The following is a 10944-nucleotide window of genomic DNA, read 5'->3' on the forward strand; positions in this document are numbered from 1 at the left end:
AATTCCTATAGAACATTTAAGGGGGACTTGGAGTCAAAAATGTTGAGAGCTGCTAATTTAAAGCTATTAATTCCAAAGATTAGTATTAGAAATGAGACAAAAGACATCTTGAGATTTACAGTAAATAGGGACCTTAAGGAAGACCACATGTGTGTCTAGTGATGGATGGACTGAAACAGGTTACATAATGGAAAATTAAACTCAGTATTCACCAATGTTTTATTTATTATGAGCTGCCAGCACAACATTATATTACACAATAACAGTCTAGTTCATGAAGTATTTTACAACAATACAATGTGCACACATTGCATTTGCTTTAACAGTGAATTCTGCATTTTACAGACAAATGATAAGAAAATGCTGTATATTTTTGAATGTTTGTTATTTAAATAAAACCATGACCTAAATGAGATCTGCTGGATGACTGGTGCACCGTGACTCTAAACATGTCTGAAGCTTCACATATGATGCAAAAAAGTTGATCACATTTAAAAATGTTTCAAAGTAACAAAACCGGACTGATACATACGTCTGAAACAATGTTTCTATGAGGTTAAAGGTCAGAGGTCGCTCAGGGTAATGACTGGATGAGGATGATCTTTTCGTTAATGCAGAAGCGGTGGAGCACCGTGAGAAGGTTTTCTCCGCATCGCGACACCTGACGCTCCATCGCCAGCCGAAAATCCTCCTTCACGCCTTTGGTGATTCCTCGAGTCACGGTGTGATGTCTATGAAAAAACACACCAGGCATGTTAGAACATATTGAGCTGATACGGGTCACCACATACAGAAAGAACAGAGTACTGAACCAATGTGAACGTGAACTTCGAGAAACAAAACGGTTTCAAAACTGCAGTTTCTCCACATTCAGACTTATATAAGAGCAACGCTCTTCCAGTAAAACATCGGACACACACATGAATACAGAAAATACACATAAGGGTGAACCCCACAAAGAAAAGTCTGGCTCATATTGCATCCTAAATTAAAAGAAAAGAAAAGAAAAAAGAAAAGAAAAGAAAAGAAAAATGAATAAGCTAAATAAACTAATTAAAATGAAAAGTAAAATAAAAATAAAGATTTGTAATTAAATGAGTAAATAAATGAAATAAATACAAATAAAATAAAAAAGTAAAATAAATATTTATAATTATAAATAAATAAACAGATAAAATATTTTTGTATTTTAAACATTTTAGCAAAAAAAAATAAATTTTTCTAAATGCTCTATATTTTATTCTTCTGTGCAATACGAGGCAGACATTTCTAGACATTCTATGAGATTCACTCATAAATGTAAAATGCTGTAATTCAATGAAAACTACAAACACAATGTAATAAAACAAACAAAAACATTCTTCAAAGACTTCACAACAATTTGAGAAAACACAACGGAAAAGGAGCCGTATGAGAACGGGAACGATCTTGCAAAATGAAAATGCTTGAGCAGAATGAAGAGAAATAAAAGGAGGAGAATGTAAACACATGAGCAGGCTGGGAGGAGTCTGGGTGGATTGGGGGCGGGGTTTCGGTGATGGGGGTGGGGGTACCTGTCAGCCTTCTGAGCCCCTGGAAGCAGCAGGGTGTTTAACTCCACCCCCAAGGCGGGGCTGGGGTTCCTACGGACAGCAAACACTCATAAACGCACCGCCGATCAGAGCTGATTTACTCTCACAACCCAACAAACGGCCCATCAGCGGCACATCCAAAACTAGGTTTTTTTTTTTTTTTTTTCAGCCTATTCCTCAACTCTGATAAAAAAACGGTCATTTTATACTTATTTAAAACTTAAAAGTAACAGTTCATGCTTCAAGTTGAACATGATGAAAAGTTTTATTATTTATATTTTTTAGTACACTCTTAAAAATAAAGGTTTCTAAAGGAAGTTTTTGCAGTGATGCCAATGAAATATGGCCATTCCATGTCAAATCAACCATTTTAGAAAGATTTTTAGTGACTTAATCAACTAATTTGTAAAGGGGCGTCAAAAATGACAATTTTCACCTGAGATTCGGACCCGATATTAAAGGAGGGCAAAAATGACTTAAGAAAGATGGCAGCATCATTATTTTATTTTCACTCAGAGATTGGTGGGTTTATATTAAAATCTGTTGATTATAGCAATCTTTGTTGCATTAGATGCCAATTGTGAACTTTAAAAAAAAATAAAATAAAAATGGGAAAAAGCTATTTTTTCCTCAAAATTTGCATGCATGCAATTCAAGAAGTATTAACAATATCTTTATATCTTGTCAGATTTTGGTTTTTAACAAACTTTTCTTTTTGTATCTTAATTTTTGAGGCCCTATATGATTCAATTCCAGAGATACGGTGATCTCAAAGTACCATAGAACATACCTAAGTGCTGAAAATATTGTTTTTCCAAAGTTTGCGTGCCTATAACTCAAGAGATATTAAAGATATCTTAACATCCTTTTAGATTCTGGTTTTTAATAAGCTTTTATTTTGAAATCTGATATGGGGATCCCAATGAGTCTCAATGTCCAATATGTATCCATATGCAATGGTCAAAAACCAAACGTGGGTCACTTTGCATGTAGCTGATACATATATTTAAAGAACAAAAGAAGAACAAACTACTTCTTTCATTCAAAGGAATATAAATGTTTAAAAATCACAATTTTTGGCCAGGAACCTCTGGTTGAGTTGACATGAAATGACCCAGAACCATTTTTGGTTCCCAAAAGAAGCTTTTTTTTAGTGTGAAGAACATTTTTACGATCTAAAATAACTTTTTACACTATAAAGGCCTTTAGGGGTTCTGTGGATGATAAAGATTCTCAATGGAACCATCAATGCCAATAAAGAACCGTTATTTTTATATGTATAAGTGTTTAATTCGTCCAGTATTTTTTAAACTATATTCTCAATTCCCGACTCTAAACAGACCTGAATGTCATTACAGAGCTGCGACCCCTTTAAAACACAACACAATATCAAACTAACGCCATAAAACTGATCAAAAATGCTTCAAAAAGCAGGAGGACATCAGACATCAGCACTAACGAGCCAATCAGAAAGCAGGGTGAGGAAAACACGCTAAGCAAACCACCTTCTTCCTGTCACGGCAGTTAATCTGAACCGGAGGCTATATTCAATGTCCAAAACAAAAGGAGAAAGGAAACAGGAAGGAGGAAAGACCTTTGATGATCATTTCTCATCATCTCTAGTTTCACTGGCTGATGTGTGTGATGTGGGCGGGACTTACTTGATGAGCATCCCCTGATTGGGCAGCAGCTCCAGCTGGACCCGCCCTCCTTCTGTGGTGCGAAGGTAAGCGAACTCTTCTAACATGTCAATGTCTCAGAGAAAAAGCTGGTCAAGGATAAATATTCATATCAAATACATTTGTTCTGCATTATCATTGGAATTAGAGTCTGAGCAACAGTTTTTCACCATGTTACCCACCTTTTTGCCTACACTAGTTCATTTTAAATAGTCCTGCAGTGTGTTAAATGAATCATACAAAGCCTGTTGTAAATAAACACTTAACGGACTGAAGCAGCTTGGCTTTACTTGATTCTCCATGAATCATTTTTAGTCTCAAATCTGATCATCAGGATCTTTTAAGGAACGTTTGTTTCCAGAAGCTTTACTTTCACTGTTCCTCAGTAAAGAAATGATCTTCCCAAGCCTCCAAAACATCTCACATCTTTTGTGGAACGTTTATTTCATCATCACTCAGTCATCATGGGATTGCATTGCATTACATGTTTGAATATATGACTATATGATGAAATTTCAGCATTTGCAGCAAATTGCATTTGCTCAGTTTGAGCTGTTTTTAAGGATACTGGTGACGTAGTTGAAGAAGTTCTCGTATTGGAAGCTGCCCTGCTGGCAGATCTTATCCACGGCCTTCAGGAAGAGATTCTCACCCTGCGGCCAATCATATTGCAGGAGAACGATCACATGACCAAGAGCGAGGTCGTCTCTGTTATCTGTGAAGGCCCTCAGCTTAGAAAGAGACGAAATATGTTAAAAACTGAATTGAAGAGCTGTGAGGTTTGAGCGAGTGAGATATTCAGATCTGGTACCTTAAAACAGGCCAGCATGAGCTGGAGACAGAACGGAAGGATGGATTTACTGGTGCAGGGGACGAGCCTCAGATCATTACCTAGCAACAGAGAATAGAGATATTCCTGTTATGGTAAATATATGGTCTGATGAATATTAATTAGATGACATGCGCTGTAACGTGTTTCAGAGTGACACTCAAAATTCAAAAGCTCAAACTCAACGTTTTTTCCAAATTGTTCAGCCCCCAAATGAAGATTTACACAGTCTTCAGGGTAAAAAGTAATTTTTCAGCTATTAAAAATAAATACATAATAAAAAACAATCATCTCCATTACAGCCATTCATTTTTATTTCAATTTTAATCGTAGTTACTTTAGTGCATGAAGTTAAACAAATAAAATAAGTGCTGCAGTGGCAACTCGCTGAAATAAAAGTTTTGATTTTTGAAGTCTTAAGTAAAAAAATAAATAAAAACAAAAGGCGAAATCGTTGAGGATCTGTCAACAGAATGAAAGCCTTTTAACAAAGAATGCACGATTTCATGCTTCAGTGGCGCTAAGATTAAATATTACCGCTTTAATGGGTTAATAACAAGGGTTAATAATAGGGTTGGGTGATATGACCTAAAATCAAAACCTTGATTAACTGAAAACTTTACCTCGATTATGATTATTAAATGATTATTTTATTTTTGCTCTCATATTTCTTCAGGTTTGTACTGTAAATATACTCAGTTATTAAAGGTGGGCATTTTTCTAATGAAAGCGTGAATTTTTTTGTGATTTTGAAATAATTGAAGAAAACAAACTATATATGGTTATTTGTTGAATATTTCGAACTTTTAAAATCAAAGCTTACTTGAAATGAAGACGTCTTATGAAAAAAGTCACTTTCAGCTTTTGAAAGTTGTAAAAAGCAAGTTTTCCAAAAAAAAAAAAAAAAGAAAAGAAAACAACTTTAATTTTTTGCAAACAAAATAAATGAATATTGCCATACCAAAAGTAGAATATAACCATCATCTATTGCAAACAAAATACATTTTAAATATTGTCATGTAAAAAGTAGAAAATAACTTGCATTTCCCGTAAACAAATGTTTTAAATAATGACAGTAAAAAAAACATTGCTGATTAAGAGAAAGAGCACAGCACCATCTCAGTGATCTTGTTCTGTCACTCTATATACAAGTATTTACTCTAGCGAGACACTGCAAAAGCGAAAGCACAACGGTCATACACAGCCGTATAGCGTCAACTACACACACAGTAGTATGTTTTAAGGGGAAAGTATTAATAGGATAAAAAAACAAAACAGAGACGCACCTTTCCTGCTTTTGCTGCGGGGTTTGCGCTGCTCCTCACTGCTCTTCACTGCTTCATGATTTTGGGGCATCAGACCACCGACCACCTCCAGAAGTTTCTCACACGCCATCTGACAAACCACAGCATGAACACGATGAGACGCGCTGAATACAGTCGGTCTAACACATATCAGTGTTGTCTGTGAGTTACCCTGTACTCTCCCAGCGCGTAGTGACAGGACGCTTGCTGGATGATCGCCCGCTGCGTCTCCAGACTCGAGGAGTTCGAGAGCGAGTTCTGGTTCTGGTTCTGCTGGAGCTGGAGTGACGACATCAGACCCAGACTGGACAGAGCCTTCCGGTACTGACCCTGAACAACACACACAGACGGGTAAAGACTGAACACCACAAGCAGAGATATTTGCAGCAACTAAAATTTAATAAAACTATTAAAAACATTTTTGTTAACTGAAATAATGCTTGAATAAATAAAAAAATACATATTCAATGAAAAACTTTGCCAACAAACTGAAATAACTTTAAGCTGCAGCACTAAAATTGCTAAATGGAAATGAATAAAAAAAGTAGTATTAAAAAATAAAAGCATATAACAAAAAGTAAAAAAAATACATAAATAAAAAAAAAAAAAAATCAAACTGAAATTAAACAAATAAACACATTCAGAATCAAAATATTAATGAAATACTAAAATAATCCTAGGGAAATATTGACATAATATAATAATATTTTGATATACTCATATAGTAAAAGTGATGGACATTGTTACCACCAACTAAAAAATATTCTATTAAATATAAATATATCTATTACATTTTTGTTGACTGAAATAAAGCTAAAATAAATTACAAATAAATATTAGATGAAAAACTAATAAGAATATCTGAAATTGAAGTAAAACAATTAAACTTAGTAAATTAAACTTAAAAATAGTAATAATAAAAAAACAAGCATTAATAAAAATGGGAAAAGCAGAATTACAAAAATATGAACTTAAAATGTAAACAATTTAAATAAAAGATTAAAACATAAATAAAAGCATATTCAAAATAAAATTATAAAAACCAACTATAATGCTTTGTATCCATTGACATAATTACAGTGTGATAAACTCATATACTCTAAAACTGATGATGTTGTGGTCATGGATGTTAATTTGTCAGTATATTTTCTGATAAATCAGATGTTGATTAGTGAGCAAATTTTTCTCCACACAAGAGCAAAATCTAGAAACAATTTATTCACTGTTAATACAAAAATATGATTTTAAATATGTGATATCTACTTTATTAATCAATCAAATAACAAATAAATGAATCAAACCCCAAACCTACCTGATAAATGGTCATATCTGTGAGGAAAATCCGAAACCACATCCACATCTCAGTTTTCCACGCAGAGTAGATCTTAACAAACTCTGGAATAAAACAATAACACAGGAGCTCATCATTTACACTACAGAACTGCAGCAGCAGTTACTAGTGTGATTCTATAACTTGACTGTCATTATTTTTGTCTTGCTGCCTAAAAATGAAAAGAAATATTTGTAAATTTTTCTGTTTTGTGTGTCTGTCTGACCTGTCTCCAGGCTCTGGTGTGAGTGCAGCAGGTCCCAGCTCTCTCTGGCGGTTCGGAAGTGCTCTAAAGTCTCGGCCCAACTCGGCATCTCTGCTTTATTCACCACAATGTGCCTCCCTCTGCCTTTGGCCAACACGTCCTCATCATCAGAGCTCTACACACACACACACACACAGTAATCATGTTAACCACATGCATGTTCATATGCTGATGCAATAATAACAACAAAGACCTGTAAGACTGACCATGGTTTTCTCCCGTCCGTCAGCCAGCTTGCGTTTCTTATGTGTGTGTTTTCGTTCCACTTCTACATCAGTGTAAACACTAGACAGATCCTCCAGCAGAACCCATGGACACGAGCTCAGAGACGCGTGACCTGACACAACACACACAAATAAGAGTTATTTACTTCAATTATAAAAATGATACAAATCAAAGAAATATCACTATAATAATATTGAACAGTAGAGTATTTTATAACAATAATAATTTTAATTTAACAATATAATAATAATAATAATAATAATAATCATAATAACAATTATTATGATTATTATTATTATTATAAATAACAACAGTACAATTACAATACTTATATTCATGGTTGTTTTCTCTTTGCTTCTGTAAAAACATAGAACTTTTATTTTGGTGGAAAACTTCTCAGGGAAACTTCTTTTTTGAAACGCTTTCCTTTTTTTTTATAAACAAATTTTCATTACAAACTTAGGAAAATGTTGCATTTTCTTCATTTCATGTAATTAATTTAGGGCCCTGGTATAATTTTACCATCATTTTGGTATCAGGTCCTGGTTTTAGTGCATATTAAGATACAATTTCAAGGTAAAAACTGTATTTCAAGTGTTTTTTTCCCCATTCTTTTGCATCCTGTCTACTGGTTGAATATAATGTTGAATGTGCTTTTAAAGGTGCTGCATGCAGCGGTTTTGTAAAAGAACACATAAAATGTCTATAAATTGACAGACATTACTAAAATATCATATATGCCACTAAAGTAGAGGAAAAAACAGCATAAAATTAGGAATAAAAATTAACATAATTATCTAAAAAGTATATGATTTAAAACTTTTTTCTATCCTTTAAATAAAGTCGATCACTGTGTCCAGATTTGTTTATTCAAATAGACTTCAATTCTGTTTATATGCAGCTGGTTATAAATACTGTAACCTAACAATAGACAGAAAACTTTCTTCATTTTTATAGTAATAAACAAATAGTTTTTGCTTTATTTTAAGGCTATATTGTTAAAAATTAAGATGTTTTGGGAGATTTTGGGAGATTTAGTTCACTTCTGGGTACAAATATAGTTCAGTAAGAACAAACACACAGAGACATGTGAACTGACCCTGGAACAGTGATGGCTGCACAGCAGAGACGTAGTGAAACGCACTGTGAAACAGGACCAAAGTGCAGCAGGTGACGATCTGACCACAACAGCGGGCAAAACCTTCGGCATCTGCAGCCGACATGTACCGACACAACTCTGATACACGCTGCAGGAGCTCTGAGTATGACCTACAACACACACACACAGAGTGAGAGCTGATCGTACACATCAGTCACTACAACAGCGTTTCTCAGATTCTCACCGGCTTCCTTTCTCTCCCTGCCAATCACAGAGCGAGCCGACCACGCCCACCATCTCCAGCAGCCGCTCCCACGGCTCCGTCACTACTGACGACTTCTCTGACAGCCCGTCAATCACATACCGCTGGCCCCGCCCCCGACCCGGGGACTTCAGACCGCCCACTTCCTGAGCGCCTGAGAAAATATAAAGTGTCATTGTAATAATGAGACTATTGTCTGCTGTAGAGCTGCTTTAAAAGTTTAAATTTAATTAGCTTCATAACTCAAGTTTGCAACATTAACACCATTATTTACCTGTTTGTTTTTGTAAAACTGCTTCAAAACAATCTGTATTGTATGGAAGTGTTTTTCCACCATGGGATGAAAATATACAAAAGGTAACTGTGACTTTTTATCTCAAATTCTTTTTATATCAAGTTATATTTTAACACAATTTTAACTTTTCTTCTAAGAACAGAGTTTATATCTTAAAATTATGTTTTATCTGAAAATTCTGCCTTTTCCCTCACAATATTAAGGGAAAAAAACTGAATTGTGAGAAATAAACTCAAAACCTTTTATTAGTGCTGTTACGATCACAATTGATCGCATCCAAACTAAATGTTTTTATTTACAAATACGTGTGTGTACTGTGTAAATTTAATTTTGTATATTTTCAAAATACATACTGCGTGTGTATTTAAATATACATAATAAATATACACAGTACACACATATATTATGTACATAAGAACATTTATTTTGGATGTGATTAATCACAATTAATTGTTTGACAGCACAATTAATATTTTTATTGGTGGAAACAAGCTTTCACAGTGTTGTGCAAAGTGCATTATAAATAAAAAGAAAACAAAATAGTCACTACTCCACAAAACACACTATTTTTGTAGTATGCAGTATGTACACTGGGCATGCTTTGCAAATTTTCACTATGCATGAAATAGACAATACATAGATTGATTGAGAAATAAAAACCGCGCTCTTACCCTGTATCTGTCCGTCTGCCGACGGCTCCCGCGTCACGTAACATATGTAAAACTCTGCTGCTTTGTGCATGTACTTATACAGCAGACTGACAGGGAGACGCATTTCTGGATTATTCAGAATCAGCGGAAGAACGTCACACACTGAAAGGGATGAAAACAGAGCAAATCAAGAGCAAATAAGAAAATTTTCACTCTTTGCTCAAAAAAAAAAAAAGTATATAAACAAAAATAAATCAATAAAGAGATTTGAGATTTGTACCAAACAGTTTCCTGAAGCAGTTGACAGGCGTGTCCAGGCTCTCTACAGTCTCTGCCTCTAATAATGACTCTCCTAAACTGACCTGGGAAAGAGGTTAAGGGGTCAGAGGTCATACTGGGGATACATTTTTTATTAAAATAAATAAATAAATAATAATAATAATAATAATAATAATAATAATTTCTCAATAGATCAAATCAAATACTGAGGTGAAAAAAATCATTGTATATTGCATTATTGTGTATAGTTTTGATAATTAGTTTAATTTTCACTTCAGGTTGCCTTTTAAACAAATATAAAAAAATTCAATTAAATTAAAAAATTAAAATTAAAATAATGTGTTATGATGCTGTGTTGAGCAGCATCCTTCTTTTCAATATCATGACTAGTGTCAAAATAAAGATGAAACAAAATATAAGTTACAGATATTTGTTTTGTAATCTTTTAATATTGTTTTATTCAGTTGCATTTGAAGAGAATGTGTAAAATAAAATAAAATAAAATAAAAAATGAAAAATAAAAGAGTGATTTGACTCACTCCATGCTGAACGACAGAATCTGGGAATCTTTTGAGCAGCAGCAGCAGCATCTCTGCTTTCTCCAGTGTGTTGAAACACTGTTCTGTGGCCTTCAGGAGCATCTTGCACTGAACCGGACCTGGAAGAGTCTCAAAAACACCTGCAAATACGCACACACACACGTGAAGATTATCATTAATTGAAATAAATCTAAAATTAAATAACACATAAATATTAGATGATGAAAACCTTAAATAAATGTAATTTGGAAATTATGTCTTGGAAACTAGCTGAAATAAGTTTAATTTGAAACACTAAAATTAACTGAAAATTAATTAACAAAATAAAACTAAAGTAAAAATATTAATACATGTTTTTGTTAACTGAAATTAAGCTGAAATTAAATCAAATATAAATATCAGAAAATGAAAAACGTATTGAAAATTAGAAATGTTGCTTTGGCAAATAACTAAGTTTAAGTTAAAGCTGTAAAATGTAAAACTGGAAGTAAATTGAAACTAAAACTAAAACTGAACAGTCATATTTAAAAACAATCAAACAAGCTAATAAAAATGACATAACAAATAATACAATTACTTAAAATGTAACTAAAATTAAAAATGAAAATCTAAAAATA

The 10944-nt window shown here is 33.6% G+C and overlaps 1 protein-coding gene across 2 annotated transcripts; it reads right to left on the bottom strand.

Moving 5' to 3' along the window:
- Window positions 1-207: 207 nt before the first annotated feature.
- ints10 (integrator complex subunit 10) lies at window positions 208-10463 on the bottom strand. Of its 2 annotated transcripts, XM_051127117.1 has the most exons (15): window positions 10328-10463; window positions 9790-9871; window positions 9531-9671; window positions 8547-8718; window positions 8303-8472; window positions 7185-7315; window positions 6940-7093; window positions 6696-6778; window positions 5555-5713; window positions 5366-5474; window positions 4062-4141; window positions 3819-3981; window positions 3233-3326; window positions 1554-1622; window positions 208-731 (listed from the first exon to the last, which is right to left on the bottom strand). In XM_051127117.1, the coding sequence occupies exons 1-15, from the start codon at window positions 10427-10429 to the stop codon at window positions 575-577; spliced, it is 1866 nt and encodes a 621-aa protein (XP_050983074.1). In that variant the 5' UTR covers window positions 10430-10463; the 3' UTR covers window positions 208-574. The 2 variants fall into 2 exon arrangements, with proteins under 2 accessions (XP_050983074.1, XP_050983075.1); XM_051127118.1 differs by lacking the exon at window positions 1554-1622.
- Between the last annotated feature and the right edge of the window lie 481 nt (window positions 10464-10944).

The sequence above is a fragment of the Labeo rohita genome, chromosome 14, assembly GCF_022985175.1.
Source record: "Labeo rohita strain BAU-BD-2019 chromosome 14, IGBB_LRoh.1.0, whole genome shotgun sequence".
In the NCBI taxonomy this organism is placed as follows: domain Eukaryota; kingdom Metazoa; phylum Chordata; class Actinopteri; order Cypriniformes; family Cyprinidae; genus Labeo; species Labeo rohita.

What these genes read in the sequence shown, in the direction of transcription:
- ints10 (XM_051127117.1), bottom strand. Translation starts at nt 10,429, where the DNA reads ATGCTCCTGAAGGCCACAGAACAGTGTTTCAACACACTGGAGAAAGCA. An exon ending in CAGGGAGAGAAAGGAAGCCG is followed by an intron (nt 8,473 to 8,546) that starts GTGAGAATCTGA and finishes TGTGTGTTGTAG; the next exon opens with GTCATACTCAGAGCTCCTGC. An exon ending in ACACCAGAGCCTGGAGACAG is followed by an intron (nt 6,779 to 6,939) that starts GTCAGACAGACA and finishes GTTTTATTCCAG; the next exon opens with AGTTTGTTAAGATCTACTCT.